At 38.0% G+C, this 17,868-nt stretch overlaps 1 protein-coding gene across 1 annotated transcript in view; it reads left to right on the forward strand.

Annotated features, from left to right (window-relative positions):
- The window catches only part of TRAPPC10 (trafficking protein particle complex subunit 10), a 38,220-nt gene that overhangs the window by 12,617 nt on the left and 7,735 nt on the right, over positions 1–17,868 (forward strand). The window contains exons 5-16 of the mRNA XM_064706178.1: positions 150–345; positions 1,481–1,592; positions 2,596–2,843; positions 5,049–5,195; positions 6,606–6,720; positions 7,210–7,286; positions 9,148–9,239; positions 10,366–10,506; positions 11,398–11,510; positions 12,623–13,137; positions 15,543–15,684; positions 16,894–17,052. Of these exons, the coding sequence (XP_064562248.1) occupies positions 150–345; positions 1,481–1,592; positions 2,596–2,843; positions 5,049–5,195; positions 6,606–6,720; positions 7,210–7,286; positions 9,148–9,239; positions 10,366–10,506; positions 11,398–11,510; positions 12,623–13,137; positions 15,543–15,684; positions 16,894–17,052 (2,057 nt within the window). The remainder of the gene's footprint in view (positions 1–149; positions 346–1,480; positions 1,593–2,595; positions 2,844–5,048; positions 5,196–6,605; positions 6,721–7,209; positions 7,287–9,147; positions 9,240–10,365; positions 10,507–11,397; positions 11,511–12,622; positions 13,138–15,542; positions 15,685–16,893; positions 17,053–17,868) is intronic.

The raw sequence follows: 17,868 nt of genomic DNA on the forward strand, positions 1-17,868 counted from the left end.
TGTTTTTTTTCCCCTCTGATTAAGGTGGATGGAAAACTAAATATTGTTCATTTTGAATTTGTCAGGAATGCACAGTATTCAGCTGGGCATATTTATATGTGAATGATGTGATTTCCTCCTCAAATAGAATTTTATCAATCTCTTCACAGATGTGTGGTACTTTCTGACCCTTTGAAAGACTCTTCCCGTTCTCAGGAATCTTGGAATGCCTTCCTGACCAAACTCAGGACATTGCTTCTCATGTCCTTTACCAAAAACTTAGGCAAGTTTGAAGATGACATGAGAACTCTGAGAGAGAAAAGGACTGAGCCAGGGTGGAGCTTCTGCGAGTATTTCATGGTGCAGGTAAGAGACTTTTGGTATTGAAGAAGAACTCAAGAAGAAAATACTTGAGTCCTAGTTTTAAAAATGGTGCTTTTTGTTGTGGTTGGATTTCTGGTCCTTCTAATGTTCTGATCATTCTTTGAGGGCTGTGGCAGGAATTATGGAGACTGGTTTAAAAGCAGCATTTTTGGATCCTGTTTGCTGCAGGTTTGGGTTACCTTTCAATACAGTTAATGCAGTAATACAGTTTCCTGCTGTTAGAAAAGCAGAATCTGTACAGGCTTGTCAAAATTTTCTGAACCTCAATTGAAGCAAACAAATTGCATCTGAAAAGTGTTTTAGTAGTTGATCTTGAATTTGGGGTAGATGTCCCATTACTGTGCATACACACTCAAACTCACAAGTGGTATTTAATATGAATGCTGCTGTTTTCTTTGTTCAGATTGTTATCAGTATTTATGAAGGTGATGTTTAGAAAAGTGTTCATTTTGAAGTAATCCATATAGAGAGTGCCATGAATTCTATTTTTTGTGTAGTTATAAATGCAATTTTGTTTTAGCTGGTTTAGAGAAAAGCAAGAATGTCTTGTGTGATAAAATTCAGTATCTTGATTCCTTTGGAATTTTCTGGTCCCTGTACAATGCTGATCTCTACTCCACTGCATCCTCCTGTCTCCTTTGACTGCATGTGCTATCTTTTGCATAGGATATATCTTATTTTGAGGCCTTTTCTATTTAGCAGTTTGGCTTTGTGTACAAAAAACCCTTTTATGATGCACTGCAGTTGATGCCTTCATGGTGTAAACTGAGAGGAAATCATCAGCACTATTATGGGAGATGAGTCTTCAGCATTTATTCATTTATTTATTTAAATGCAAACTTTTTATAGATCTATGAGCAATATCTTGTAGTGAATCAGGATCTGGATACACATCAGAATTTACTGGCAGAGCTGTAGGATTTAATTTTCTTTTGTGGACCTCCCTGTATTGGGAAGAGATCTGCTCCAATGGCAGATTTTTCTTATATATGTGAAATAAAAACTAGAAAAAGTAGTTCCTGGAGCTCTGTGGATGGATGAGGACTGAGGACAGGCTGTAATACCAGACATGAATAATGTCAGTAACATGTTCCCTGTGTTTCTTGTGTGCCAAAAGGAAGAGCTGGCCTTTGTCTTTGAGATGCTGCAGCAGTTTGAGGATGCCCTGGTGCAGTATGATGAGCTGGATGCCTTGTTCTCTCAGTACGTTGTCAACTTTGGGGCTGGTGGTAAGTGTCTGAAAATGTGAAATAAATGTTGAGTGCCTGAATTCCTTCACTGTGCTGAGCAGCCCTGGGCTTTGGGCAGTCCCAGGGAGGCTGCACCAGGCAGTTTGTGCTCTTGTTTTATGCTGTGTGCAAACACAAGTGTCCATCACTTACAGTCTTAACAAAATTTTCTTTCTTGTCTGTGAGGCTTAGAAGCAATTTTTAATGAAAACCTGTGTTTTGCTCTAATGGGATGATTGTTACAACCAGAGGCCTGAACTATGAAATGACACAAGTATTGATCTGGCTGAGATACAGCTGCTGTTTTTACAGCTCACTGCTGGGTTTTTCAGTAAAGAGCTTCCTGGAAAAGTGCATTCAGTGTTGCCTCAAATTACACAAGATGTTTGGTAATCACTGCAAAACTTAATAGAAATAGGTGCTTAATCTGCACTACAGAAGATTTAACTTCATTTTTGAGAAAAATTACTGTGCAAGAAGTATCAAATAGCTTTAAACTCTTTTAATGAGCTAAAGCACATGCTGTTATATAACAGCTTTAATCAGATATGTTTTATGAATCTGGTGAAAATATAGTGCAGGAGTAATTGCAGTGAAATAGATTTGTGCTGACTGAACCCAGTGCAATACCTAGAAGTGGGGGCACATCCATCCATGGTAGCTGAGTAAGAAATATTTTAGCAAATAAAGCTTGTTTGTTTTGAACTTCAGGTAGGCTTAATTGCTAAGAAATAAATTAGAAACTGGTTGCCACTATTCTGATAATAAACATACAATGAAGACAAAATGCCTATGGGAAATGAATGTGAAATTCAGTTATCTTACCTTGCTGTGGAAGTTGTGGTGGGTTTTTGGTTTGCCTTTTAAAGGTAAGACAATAAGTCATTTATCCACGTGATGAACTTGGGAAGGACTAAGGCAGCTCACAGCCTCTGGAGGGAGGATGAAGAGGCTTTCCTAGAAAGCAGTGCTTGATTCTTGGATATTAACTTTGTTCACTTAGATGGTGCAAACTGGCTGACGTTTTTTTGCCAGCCAGTGAGGAGCTGGAATGGTTTAATTCTGAGGAAGCCAATAGACATGGAGAAGAGAGAGCTGATCCAGAACCAGGAGGCCACGCTGCTGGACCTGCGCAGTTACCTGTTCTCCCGGCAGTGCACCTTGTTAATCTTCCTGCAGAGGCCATGGGAGGTGTCCCAGAGAGCACTGGAGCTTCTTCACAACTGTGTGCAGGAGCTCAAGCTGCTGGAAGTGAGTCAGTGCCATCTGTTCCATTATGTGAATTATTTCATCCACTGATGATCTGTGGCATTCTCTGAAAAAATCCCTTCACTCAGGATTTTTCTCCTGGGAAGCCTCAGAGAAAAAGGAAAACAATTCTTATCTCATTTGCTTCTCCTGTGTTGTGCTCATGTGGAATGTGTTTGGAGTTTACCCACAGGTGATTGTTTCATTGGATTCTGTGTGAGTTGTTCTGACTCATTGGCCAATCAGGGCCAAGCTGTGTTAGGACTCGGGAAAGAGTCATGAGTTTTCATTATTATCTTTTTAGCCTTCTGTGAGTATCCTTTCTGTATTCTTTAGTATAGTTAGTATATTATTCTTTAAGATAATATAGTATCATAAAGTAATAAATTAGCCTCCTGAGAACATGGAGTCAGATTCATCATTCCTGCCTTTGTCAGGGCAAGTCCCAGCAAATACAATCATGACCTAATGAGATCTCTCAAGTTTAGCTGTTGGTGACCTGCATTCAGTAAGGGCTGGCTGGGAGTTATCAAAATGATGCTGTAAGAACAATTGTGCTGTAGCTGCCTGTGTCATCATGAGGATGTCTTTGGGAAGAAATCTGGAGACATCACATGTGGGAACCAAATCTGTTTAATTAAAGTGTTTTAGTCTTCACCTGGAAAGTTATTCTCTAAACTAGTAGTCATTTGCCTGCTTGTTTCATGGATTTATTACCAATCTGTTGGACTGTAGCTCCCATAATTGAAATCTATAGCAGTGTTGTATTGAAGGAAATAAGGCAGAGTGGTTATTATGCTGTTATGCAGGCTAATCCTCTGTAACAAAAAGAGATTATTTCTGAATATCACTTGGTGGCTTACCCATGTCCTTATCCCATGGGTGCCCTGTTAGTTTTATCTGTGCCATTATAACTGCAGCTGCTAACTTTTGCTTGTCTGACATCGTGGTAGTAAGTTCCATCTGTTCATCTGCATTTAAAAACTGCAAATCTGCTTCAGATGCTTTGCTGACACCTTCATGTGTTCTCAAACTAATGTGTGATTCCCAGAGATAGTATTATTTGTGTGTGCATTTTGTGGTTTTTTTTTTTTTTTTTTAATTTCCAAAATGTAGCCTTCTAGATCTCTGAAGGCACTTCCTACAGTTCCCCTTTTGCTGCACCCCAGGTCTGTGCTGTGCCCCCAGTGTTTGGAGTTTTCCTCTGCACTGTCCCTTGTTTTTGCTGTTCCAGTCTTGCTGTGGTGATCCAAACTGAATGCAGTGTTCTGGCTGTGAGACAGTGACACTTGAATGTGCACAGCTTGTGCTTATCCCTGTTTGATCCTTTTTCTTAGTGCAGGCAAACCTCTTAACGTGGCTTGACACCACTGATCACACAGCAGAAATCTAAACTGCTCTCTTCTTAGGATCTCTATATTCCTGAAAATTCTTTAAGAATTCACTTCTTTATTATTTCTTCAAGTTCATTTTGCTCATACTTTGGACTTTCCTATCCCATTAGTCACTTAGTTTATTATGGGTTTTAGGACTTTTATAGTCTTTCTAAAAGGAACATTTTTGCATTATTATGAACAGGATTTTGAAACACCATTATTTTGTCTATAATCCATGTCTTTAGTTATGCTCATCTTTATCTTAATTCTTGAAAATACTTTAGTATCAGACTCTCTTGTCTTTCTCTATCTTTCTCTTTTTGCGTTCCTTTGTTTGTTTTCATCTCCATTTTTTAATTAATTGTCCATGACAGATGTCTTGTCTTTCAATGAATAAGCTTATTTTTGTGAAGGAATCTTAGAGACAAATTTGTTTTCTCCAGGTTTTTAACACTTCTTTACACTTTTCAGTTCAGTCTCAGTTAGAACTGATGTTTCCTTAGGAAAGTAGTAGTCTTTTTCCAGAAATTTTTCCTAACTGTATTTTTCTTAAGCTGAGTGTTCAGACTTCTGGAATTTTTCCAAGACCTATTAGTCTTCCTTTCCTTCTCTTTCATCTTGATGAATGTATCAATCTAGTTAATATGTTTCATGAACTAATATGTATAAATTATTTAGGAGGCAGCAAGAGTTGGGCTGTGCTTTGTGTCTTCTGAGAGTAAACTCTTCTAAGAGCTTTTGCTGTGTTGTATCAAAAAAAGTACTTCAGCTGAAGTATTTTCTCATCTGATGATGGTTTATTTCCCAGTTAATTTTATCTCTTCATCTCCAGGTCTCAGTTCCTCCTGGAGCTTTGGATTGCTGGGTGTTTTTGAGTTGCTTGGAAGTCTTACAGAGAATAGAAGGCTGCTGTGATAGGGCTCAAATAGATGCAAATGTTTCCCACACAGTTGGCCTGTGGAGCTATGCCACGGAGAAGGTGAGTGAGTGATGTGTTGGGGTGGTGGTATTACAATGTTGAAATAAAATCTTTATTAACCTGGAACAGATTTTGTCCTTTTGATTGTGGAATTTAATACTGGGTTCTGTACATTGTCTTGAGTTTAGTCTAGATAAGACATCCATGTTTCAAATTCCACTTGGTCCGTTGCTATGAAAGAGGTGATGTTTGAGTTTGCTGCTGCTTTCCACTGCTGAAAAACATTTTAGAAAGAAGATCAACTCCAGAAACTATTGAAATAGTCTACTGTGGTATCTGTGGATGTTTTTGAAGACCAACATCTTTTCAAGACTCACCTTTTTGTTTGCACAGCCTGTAGAATATTTGCTCTTTATTTTAATTATGGCTTGCTCGTGTTTCAGTAGACTTAATAATCCTCTAATTGAGCCCTTGAGGTCCTTGTTTTATTACAAAAGCAGGGAAATGAAATTTCACCTTGAAGAGTTATTGCTAAAAAAAAAAAAATGAGGGGGGTGGAGATCAGAATAAAGGAAGCAAAGAATTGTTTAAAATGGCAATTGGTGCATCAGATTCTTCCCATACTCCTTACCGTTTCTAGGGAAGATAAATTCCAATGTGAGCTGGAAATGTTCTTCCCTTCCATCATTTTTCTCACACAAAGGGTAAAGGGAAGAATTTTAGCATAATGAGTAGCAGTAAGGTGGAACTGACTGAATGAAGGAATTTAGTGACAAAATTAAGTGGAGTTTAAGATAAAATTTAAAAAAAAAGGTTAATACCCATCCCCATTTTTTATATTACAAACTGAGACCTTTATTCCTTTGCAGGCTTACCTCTGTAGTTGATGGAGTTTTCTAAGTAAATTAACCAAATGGCCAATAGATAAGAGCTTCTTTAAGACAATATTGTGGGTGTTGAGCCACCAGCTGCTGTCCAGAAGGGGTTTTATGGTAGTTAACTCTGGTAACACTGTTAGCTGTGCTAATCTCCTTTTCAGGAAGGTTTTCATCCAAATATAATACTTCAGGTGGATTTGCAAGCTGCCTGATCACTGTACTGCAGACTTGCCTGCTTTTCTTGATTATGCAGTTTTCAAAAATACAGACACAGCTATTAGAAATAATCTTTGGTCATAACTGCTGAACATCTCAAGCTTTGTTTGTGTTTGTGTTGAAAACCAGAAGGATTTATTCAGATTAGGGGCTGTGCATGTAGGGATCTGTGTGTGTAGGCACATTTGATGCAGTAACTTATATGCAATTTAATTCCTTAATAAGTTACTTGATACTTTGAGAAAAACAGTTAATTTTGAGATCCTATAAGCAGCATAATATGAAAGCAATGTAAATGGAACAATGTAATAGAACAAGAGGAGTTTTATATTGATTTTACAGCCTATTGAAAGCAAGCATCTGCCTTCTCTTACAGTTAAAATCTCTGGGTTACCTGTGTGGACTTGTGTCAGAGAAGGGCCCCAATTCAGAAGACCTTAACAGGACTGTGGATCTGTTGGCAGGGCTGGGAGCAGAACGCCCTGAAACAGGTACAGCCAGGAGTCTGGAATTCCTTCCACAGCTGCCATTATCTGAATTGCATAGCATAGAAATACATCAGTAATACAAATTTTTAAGTATCCCTACAAATACACACACACATTGATAGAACTTTATCTCTTACAAGTTCTTTTAATGCCTATTTAGTATTTCACACTACCAGTGCATCTCCTTAATGTTGCAAGTGTAAGTTTTTCCATCAATTCTCCACTTATCAGCATTTAAGTGAACTTGAACAGCACTGGATTTGAATTAAGTTCTTAATGCTTTCAGACAAGTATTTAAAATAAAACTATTGGAAAAACAAATGGAGCATCCTTGATTGTGTGCAGATAGCTAACCTGCACCTGGAGCTGCAAATATTAGTTTTTAGTTTTCTCTCCATTTTCTACTGGAGAAAAAGGAGGGAAGGGATGTGGGGAGGGCTGTTCTCAGAGTGTGTTTGTAAGTAACACCTCTTGTCCTGCCTTGTTCCAAAGCCAATGCATCACAGAGCCCTTACAAGAAACTCAAAGAGGCCTTATCATCTGTAGAAGCTTTTGAAAAACACTACTTAGTAAGTATATTTATATTAATTTTGTGTGTGTTTGCACTGTAGATTAAATAGGGCCAGAGTTTTCAAACCTGAGAAGATACATTAAAACATAAATTTGTATTTCCATCTTTTGGTATCAAAGGTTATTTCTTGCACACTGAACACAACAAGGCTGATTTATTTAACAGCTGGAACACTGTAGGGGCCCCAAGTTTCAAATATTTGCATTAACTTTAATATTTACAGTTATGAGCTGGAGGTTATTATCTGTGGGCATGTATACTTAGATATTAAAAAAGCCAGTGTCATGGCTGTCATGTTCTGCTAGCCCAAACTCAGAATTAACTGACTCTTTCCCAGAAAAATATTGATGTGTGAATTCAGCTTCCTTTTAAATGGTTTGGGCTTGCATTTTGCAACGAGTATTCCATGATTAAAGTTATACTGTTGATTTTTTTTAAAATATATAAACTGTGGGACATCTGTGGATAGTAGGGTTGTACCTGGCATAGACTGATGCACAATGAAAATTCTAATATTGTGTATTTATATTTCCTTACAGCTCCCCAACTTAGGAGCCATTGTAATGATTTCAGGATTTTTAATTTTGCTGGTTTTGTTTTTCAAATAGAAGATCGTTAAATAAAACAAAAAACTCTTGACTATCACAAGAATATGTTTGATTTTTTGAGGGCTTGGTTTGACAGTTTTTGTTGGTTTTTTGGTTGGTTTTTTTTTTTTTCCCAACCAGTTTTCCTTGGATTTTTTTTTCCTTAAATAATTTCCCTTTAAAATTTCTCATATTTGCATATGGCCAATAAGATTTTCTGGAGAAAACTTGAAGGAAAATGGAACACTTTTTTTGAAACATGGAAACTATGTGATACTCAATTTTACAAAGTTTTATCAAAAGAAAAGATCTCCAGAGATTTTGTCTGAAGATACTGGGTTTCACTTTTATTCTTCATTTATTTATAGGACTAATTGTGTGGCTGGATCACAATTAAAATCTTGAGAGTTGCCAGCTTCTCTTACCTATTCACTTCCAACTTGCACCTGAAGATCTCTGCTAAGCTCATCAGTAACTTCCTAAATTTAAGAGACTTAGTGGGATCTGTAGTGTTTGCCAGAGGAATTGCCATTTCTCTTTGTATTTATGACTGCACTTTTATGCAATAGAAATTCAGATACCAGATACACTCCAAAAGCTGGTTTTCTGTGTTGTTGTCGTCATGTAAATATGTACATTTGATGTGTAACTGTATTTAATCTTGTCCTGTATTCAGTGGACAAGAATTAGTTAAAACTTACTGACACACCTAAGAGAATTTATTTGCATTTTTAAAAAGAAATCTTCTCAGTTTGAAGCCATTCCTCTTTATCCTGTCGTGATGTAATGTATTTTTTATATTTTTATATATCTGGCCAGAGTTTATTATGGACTTTTGAAAGAATTTGGATGTTTGAACACAGTGTGTGTGTTGTAACTGTTAATTTTGTGAGACAGGTTTGCTGCTGTTATTAAAGCTTAGGGCAAGGGGAGGAAGATGACACTTGGACACTGTGGCTGCATTGGAGATTAAAGCTTAAAGATGAGGGATAAACTTCAATTTGGGAAGGCAAACAAAATTCCTTTAAGGCAATCTTGTGAAAATAATTATTCTGACTACAAGTTAGCATTCAGATATGGGATATGACCAGCTGCAGGAGCAGTGAAGGTGACCTGTTACAAACTGCTGTGTGTTTTGTGCTCAGGGCAAATGTGATTCATTCTGGGCATTTTGTTGCAGTAACTTAGTCTCTGGCTATGAGTTTGTGTGAAATAATCATACAGCTGCCAAAAATACATAAAGCTCATAATGGTTTCTTTTCTTTTATACAGGATCTGTCCCATGCCACCATTGAAATGTACACAAATATTGGAAGAATTCGCTCAGCTAAGCTTGTGGGAAAGGACTTGGCAGAGTTTTATATGTAAATGACTCTTTAAATTGTCCTAAATGCATTGCCTTTGAAAAGGTTGAATATTATCCCTGAGGAAGATGTGCTATAATTAAACAGGAATTTCAAAAAGTATTTTTAAAAATGTGAACAAACCCTATTTCAGGAAAAAAAAACAAACTAGCAATCTCTTTTATCAAACCTTAATTCTCACCTCATGATTTTGTACTCTTACCTTTAACTGTTCTGTGTTCTTTAGCTTGATCCTTTCATCTTCTGGGGAGAAAAGGCTGGGAAAGATAACTGTAAACTTTGAAACAAGTCAGAGGCCTCCTTAGGAAGCAGGCTATAGTGAATGCAGTTGTTACCTTAACTAAATATTAAACTGCATCTATCTAAAAAAACAGGAAACATGTCTTTGGAGAGTAATCCATTTAATATCTAAAGTTATCATTGCAAAATGTTTTTTTTTTCCTCCTGTGAAACAGTGATTTGATTCCTGATTTCCAAATTTTTTTATTGTTTTTATGCCTGCTTTTGAAATCCACTGAGAAAACCTCCTGCATTTTTCAATGATATTTTATTTTTCTTCTTATTTAGAGGAATTTGGGAGTCATAAGTGGTTTCTTTTGGAAAATGCATTGGGGCATGCTTCCCACTGATATTCACTTAAGCAGTCTGATCTCCACATTGCAACAGTTTCTCCCAAATTAACTTAAATTTTTATCAGAGGAAGTAATGTTAGGTTTAAAAACTGTCATGGAACTGCTGTGTGGTGATAAAATTTTCATTGTAGTATTCTTCTGCTTTAAAATTTTTGAGGAAGTAAATTTTTAGTTAACTCTCAGAACCTTTGGGTGGCTTTTGTTTCATTTGTGGGAGGTTCCTTCATCTCATTTGCTCTGACTTGGGATAGATCTGCATATGGAATAATGACATTTTTTAAAATTGCATTTCTACTTGCTGAAGTGAATTGCAATAAGGAAGGCCCATATGTTGATCTGTTACCAGAAAATTCAAGATCATAATGGTTTACTGCACTTTGTCCTGCATTTACTTGCAGTGTTCCTCCCCCATCAGCACTTTGAGAAAAGATGCAGAGTTTTCCTGGCTGCAAAGGTTCTTACATTACTCTGTGCTCATTTTTTCATTTTCTAAGGAGGAAGAAAGGTCCCCAGAAGGCAGAGGTGTATCTTCAAGGAGCACTGAAAACCTACCTGGCTGAGGGCTGGGCTCTGCTGGTCACACACACGAGGAAGCAGCTGGCTGAGTGTCAGAAGCAGCTTGGCCAGATAGAAAAGTATCCTCTAAGACAGAGCCAGGACAATGAAGACAGGAAAAATGATGCTTGGGGTTATTTTTCTGACATATCTCTAACTTTTATTTAACAGTAAAGGCTGCCAGACATTCTGAGTCTGAGCTGAGACCCCTGAGTTATTTGATACCACAGAGTGTATTTTGGGGGTTGTTTTGTTGTGCTGATTTGTTATTGGTTTGTGTTCTTTTAGAACAAGATACATTATACATGTCAGCCTCCTGTGCAAATTTGTTATTAAATAAAACAATGAAAGCTTTTCTAGATTTGAGCTGCAGTATTTACAAAATATTCTCACAGCACTTTTAAACACTCTTAAATTTTTCTGCTTCAGTGCAAATGCTCATAAGGAATCTGAGCCAGTAATATTGCATTCTTAGCTAAATAGTCAAGTGATCATTGATATCTCCAGCATTTAAAATTTTAAAGAATGTCTTGTGGCTTAGTTATGGTGAGTGGTGCTGTAACAGCTGGCAGGTTCTCAGCCAGGTAAATTGGAATAAAATAGAACACTCAAGATTATTTAGTGATAAATGTTGGCCAGTGGGATACAAGACACTGTGTCTTTAACTTGCACAGTGCATGGATTATTGTCAAATAATGAATTTTCTATGCTCATGAATCTTTTTAGATGAGGCAAGATTGCACTGGTTAATTATGGATCATATTTTTAGTAGTTCTGCTACAGAAGTATTGAGGTTCTGCAATGCTCTCAGATGATGGTAAATCTTGCATTTTTTCTTTTCTAGTGGAAAAGTGCAGAGATGATAGCAGCAGGTCTTGTCTCTAAAGCTCAGAAAAGCAGTCCTTGAATGTCTTGTTTTCAAATTTGTCATTGTTGTGGGTTTCTGTCTCCTGTTTCCTTAACTTCAGTAGTTATCTCCAAACAAGCAGCCTTTTAGCTGGTGATAATCACTTAACAGAGGAGGAACGCAAAAGATTTTGCCAAGAAATACTTGATTTTACCAATCAGCAAGCAGAGAACCAAGGTGAGTCTGGGTCTTAAAACTTCAGCTGCTCCAATCTGGTTCTTCCCTAAAGGTAGATGGGGAGGCTTTTTCTGATTAGGTTCATTATTTTGTGAGTAATTTCTGAACTTAGGTTTCTTAACTTGTAATTTTTGAACTTGTGATTTATAAATGTTTAAAGCATTTATAAATTTACACTAAATAAGAATAGTCAAAGATGAAAGGGTAATTAACATTTTCATCCTGCAAAGTCTTTGTTTTCCTTCAGTTATGTTTCTCTGCTTTAACAGCCCATCATTTATTGTGTCTTGAGTTTTTTCAATTCCTAACCTATCTTTTTCTCTCAGTGCTAGCATGCAGGTGACAGCCCTGTGATGTTACATCCTGGATTTTGATATTAGATCTGTGCCCATCCACATTGCAGTTTATTATTTTGTCCATCCTGTTTCCTCTCTTTATTCTTCATACTGCTTCAGTAATATCTTCTTATCAGATATTAATAATAATTCAAATTTATATGGAATACTTCCTATAGATCTGCTTATTTTATATGCAGTAATATTTTATATGCAGAAATATTTTATATGAAGAAATATGCAGAATTTTTTTCTTAATGATTTGATGTACCATAAGTAATATGTTACTTTAGACTTGATTCTTAATTAATTTTAGGTACTGCCTTAGGGTTGTTTTTGGAATATAGAAAAGAGAATGAAAACCCCTTGCACAGCAGAGCTGCTGGCTCAGGGCACCAGCCTGATTATTAGTTTCTTAAACTTGTACAAGCTCTGGGAAGCCTGATCATTAGTTTCTTAAACTTGTGCAAGCTCTGGTCACTTAATGCTACTGTGTTCTGTATTAGTGAAATGTCAACTTCTGCTTGGACAATCTTTCTTAATTCAGTTGTTTTTAATAGCCTGGAAATGGAAATTGTAGTGTAAGTAAAACAAATCTTGGTGTCTTTCAACTCTCATGCAAGATAAAAAATTGGAAAGCAGTGATTTGTTGAGACATAATTATTGTTGAAAAGTTGTTGATCCATTCAATTCTAGGGATTAAATTTTTAAGAGAAAAATACTGCTCATCTCCAGCAGTACTGGAGAATAATAAAATCCCTATTTTTATCTTTGCAGGTCAAAAGGTTATATTGCCTATGCACTCCTTTGCCCAGCTGAAAACTCTGCATTTTGACCCTCCAAATGCTGTTGTGCACGTGGGTGGGAAGCTGTCCATCGAGTTGACTTTGCTGAGCCAAATGCCCATCCCTGTGCAGGTGGACCAGGTCGCCATCCACGTTCACTTCAGCATCGAGAAGAACAGCTACAGGAAAACGGCCGAGTGGCTCACCAAGCACAAAACTTCCAACGGTGTCATCAGCTTCCCTAGTGAAATGACAGGCTTGCCTTTGTGCAGAAACAGCCTGCCAGCCCTGGAGCTGGCTGAAATGTACGAGAGGAGCCCCTCAGATAACTCGTTGAACACGGCAGGAATCATCTGCAAGAACGCGCACATGCTGCTGCGGCGCCAGGAGAGCAGCAGCTCCCTGGACGTGCCCTCAGGGCTCACTTTGGAGGATGGGGCTCACGTCCTGAAGTGCAACAACTTGACTCTGGAGCCAGGGGACAATAAAATAACCTTCAATATTCAGGTATGTTTTTGTAGCTGGATGATTTTAGCACTCATAGAAATGCTGGCTTAGGAAGAGCTTGTGCTGGGGAGTGGTGCCTGCTATTGTATATACAGGTATTGCTTCCTGTCACTCTTGGATTATCCATTCCCCTTGCAGCTTTCTGTTCTCCACCATCATTTCCCTTGAAAGGATGCTGTTGTGTTCATGCTAAAACATACAGATGACTCTTCTACTTGAAATCATTTGAGTCAACCTTCCTAAACCTGTTTTAAACATCTTGACTATTGCTGCCAAAAATTGAACTGATAAATTCATATACAATATGATGTACTGCTCATGAAGTCTGCCTGTGCTGTTGAGGTTATTCAGAATAACATCTAAAAGCTTTGATGTGACTTCTTTTTCCAGCCATTCAGTGATTGTGTGGTTAAATTTGGTTGACAGCCTTTTCTCCTCTACAGAGGGTGGTAGAATAATTCTTGGGGGATGCAGTAAACCTACCTGCAACAAGTTGAGATCAGCTACAAGTATTAGAATTTAAAAGATGTTAGAATTAAAATTGTCCCCATTAGTCATCATCTAAGATTACTAACTTATTAGTTATCATCTGTGGAATGGCAATGCAGTCATTTGAACTGCCTACTGACTTAATTTCTGAGGTTTCTCATCCTTTCAAAGGATTGGGACAGGTTAATGGGATTTGGGCCAGAGGCCTTGGTGGCTGGAAATGCCATTTCTGTAAAATTAATTCACATGTATGTAAAAGTGGATTTCAGATGAAGAGAGCTGTTAGGGACTGCACTGACCTGGCATTTGGGATTAGTGAGATTAGGATACAATTGGAAACACCAGGAGAAGAGATGGATGAAAAGCTAGATAGAGATCTGCTTTGAATTTGTCTGATCTGCTTTGAATTTGTCTGTTTCTGCTGTGAATCTGGTGGCCACTGGAGGATGGACAGCATTACTTTTATAACTTTGTCATTTTCCCAACCTTCCTTTCAAGAAAAGAACTTTGCATGGGAAGACTGCTCAGTGTGAATCCCACAATATAGTTGTTTAAGGCATGATTTACCTGTCCTTAAAGGGAAAATCTGAGCATGTTATAATTTTAACAGTGTATTATTAGATAAAACAATGACAGCTTCTCTAGATTTGAGCTGCAGTATTTACAAAATATTTACTAAAAATTCATTATCATTGTAGTAATACACTGTGTCACTTCTACTGGATTACACAGCTGGCCAGGGGATAGAAACTGCTGACAACTTATTTTCTGGATTTTCTTAAAGTAATGCTTAATTGCACCATTTCTGCAGGAAGAGGAATGACTGTGCTTCTGTGACCCAGAGGGAGTTTGATCATTTCTGTAGACCTTACACTGATGATTAACATTATTTATGCTGACAGCAATCTTCCAAATTTTTCCAAGCCTTAAAAGAGATCAGAAAGCTTTGTCTAAATTCTTTAGACCAATATTCCCATCCCATGCTAAGATTTAAAGTATGTGTATATTATATATTACTTTATTCATGCTTTTCTGGTTTTTTAGGGCTAAAATGTAGTGACTTTAATGTCAGAATGCATAATACTGAATTTCAGTCTGGATTTGCCATGTAAATAACTGCATGAGGTTTGGCTGTTGAGTTGGTACAGCTTTTCTCCATAATTTGTAGACTTATTTAATTCTACCCAGCATTGTTATTTATGTATTACACTTGGAAGGTGGCACATGAACAAAAGAAACATTTCCCATTCCCTAGCAGTCTCTAGAAGCAAATAGAATCAAGAATAAATATACTACAAGGTGTTGCAGATTTGCTTTTGTTTTTAATCTTATTGAGAAAAATCCAGAATCCCATTACTCAGGGTATGGGAAGAGTTGGAAATTAAATATGTATGTGTTACTTTCTTGTAAACATTGACTCAGAGTGTGTGGTGGGGAGTGTGTGAAATCAATAGCAGTGAAAGCTGTGCCTTAGATAAATGCTGTGGGATTTTACAATTGTTTTTATGAATTAGCCAAATAAGCACAGGTGTTGTTTAGGTACTTAAAAATGTTTTTTTATGTATGTTGCACTTTGGGGGGTAACCAACCAACAAACAAGGCAAAACACCCCAAAGTAACAAATTGACAGCACAACTATTACATTAGTTATCCTGATTATTAGTGCTGGTTAATTATGATGTTTTCTCTTGAATCAGACAGCACCCTAGAGCTTCTGTCTTAGTGAGGCAAAAGGTGCTCCTTTGTGTAAATCTTGTCATTTACTCAGAAAACTGAGCTTTCTGAAATCTGCAGCTTTAACTTACAAACCCAAAGTACCTGATAAAAATGAGATGGAAACATGCTGTTCTTTAGCAGAGGGCTTGTTCCAGGAGTATTTTCTTAAACTTAAAAAAATCAAATGTTTTTCTTCCAAGGCCAAAGAACCTGGGACATACACGCTCAGGCAGCTGTGCACTTCAGTGGGCAAGGTGCAGTTTGTCCTTCTTCACATCTACCCCATCGTGCAGTACGATGTGTACTCCCAGGAGCCCCAGCTCAAAGTGGAGCCCATGACTGGTAGGTGCAGTGGCTGTGCTGAAACTGCTTTGATGATTCCTCTTGTGCTCCTGTGAGAAAGTGTTTCATGGCTTCAGTATTACTCAGTTTGCCTTACTCTGCCTTGTGAGTCTAAAATCCAGCCTTGCTTTTCAAATTACCCATCATCATGTCCTGCCAGTGATGGCCCATTTTGGACAGCTGATTGCAGTGCTTGGCTCTGGACACAGAGTGTCACTTTTGAACCTTGATTTGAGCATGCACTGTCACTGAAATATCAGGTGTGATTTGAGCTGCCACACTGACCAGAAATGAATATTTACATTTGTGATTGACTGAGCTCCATATTGGTTGTGATCACAGGATCATTTAGGCTGGAAAATACCTCTGGGATTGAGTCCAGCCTATGGCCAAACACCACCTTGTCACCCAGATCATGGCTGTGAGTGCCACATCCAGTCTTCCCTTTAAACACCTCCAGGGACAGTGACCACTTCCCTGGGCAGCCCATTCCAATGTGTATTCTCCCTTTCTGTGGAGAAATTCCTCCAAACTTAATACTAGAGTCCCTTTGATATTTACAAGAAATAAGTAAGGAGTGGAATTCTGTACTAGAGAGGATATAAACTTATTAAAAATGAATACTGAGTGCATCCATTGGTTTCAGAGAAAGCTGAACACTAGTTGTTGCAGTGTTTATTAAAGTTAATAGTGATTTGTTTTCAGCCTACTGAGAGTGGCAGCTGAGGAGTTAATACAAATTTTGTGCTGTCATTCCAGGTTGCAGTGTGTGGCTAAGGAAAGACAGGCATATTGGGTATATATCAAATTAGGGACCCCTGTGAAACTGATAGCTGTGATTCTGTGTGCACACTGGCATTCCTGTTGTGCTGATCATGTTAATACAGCACGTGGGTGTGACTGGAATCACAGAGCTGTCTGCAACCTGGAGAACTTTAAAAGCTTAGTAAATTCTTTGGGGTTATTGAATTTCACTAAAATCTGTCTAGAGAGCTCATCTAAGCCATCCAAGATGCAGTGGGTTTGAGCTCTCAGGCTGAAATGTGGTTTTCCCACAAGTTGTATCTGAGCTGGGTTTAATGTGTCCCATAACAGCAAAACCCCACTCTTGTAAGTTACCCCAGTGTGTGATCAGCTGTCTGCTAACAAGGCTTAGTGCATTGTCACCACGTCCTGGGATCTGTTAACAATTCCTGCTGTGTCCTGCAGAGAGCCTTTTGGCTGGCATCCCCCAGAAGGTGAAGTTCACAGTGACCACTGGGCACTACAGCATGAAGAGCGGGGACACTCTGCAGCTGAGCAACGCCGACGCCATGCCCATCCTGTACCACCCCGAGAGCAAGGCTGTCATCTACTCCAACACCAGGGGTAAGCAGGAACTGGAAACCATCATCTTTAAAAGGCTCACAAGTTCAGGCATCCTGAAGCTTAATACTTACAGCATTAAGAACACTGACACTGTAAATAGTCATTATTAAGAACAATTGTAGGAATTTACAACTGAGTATTTCAGTCTCAAGTTTTCACCCTCAAAGTAGTAGTTTGAATTTTGAGAAACACAACTGGACAATTTTAGTTCCATTGATGAAATCCAGAAAGCATGTGAAACTGCTTGCGTGTCCAAGGTTGCTTGAAGTGGAATGATGAGGCTTAACAAGGTGCTTTCATGTCACAGACATCTTTTGTGTAAAATCCTTTCTTTAGGATTTTTCTCCTTTCTGAGAAGCTGTGGCTTCAGCACCAAAATGTAAACAATGGTTATCTGCTGCTGTGGAATGCAACAGTTGCACCTGTGATTGGTCTTCTGTAGATGTTTGGATTTACTGACCACTCACGGCAGAGCTTTTCTTGCTTTCTGCCTAGACACAAAACTTTGTTATTGATTCCTTTTCTATTCTTAGGGTAGTTAGCTTCTGAGAACTTTCTATTTCTTTTTAGTATAGTTATAATGTAATATATATCATAAAATAAGAAATCAAGCCTTCTGAACATGAAATCAACATTCTCGTCTCTCTCTTCACCCTGAAAAACCCTTGCAAGCCCTGTAACACTTTCACTTTGTAGAAACTTAATAAGTGTCTTATGATGGGCTAAAGTAGCTCTTCAGCTGGTTTGAAGTTTGTTGTTAAATTGCCCTCTCAGTTCTTTCCTGAACATTAGGAGCCTTTTATTACGTGGAATGTG

This window comes from Zonotrichia leucophrys, chromosome 1, assembly GCF_028769735.1.
Source record: "Zonotrichia leucophrys gambelii isolate GWCS_2022_RI chromosome 1, RI_Zleu_2.0, whole genome shotgun sequence".
In the NCBI taxonomy this organism is placed as follows: Eukaryota; Metazoa; Chordata; class Aves; order Passeriformes; family Passerellidae; genus Zonotrichia; species Zonotrichia leucophrys.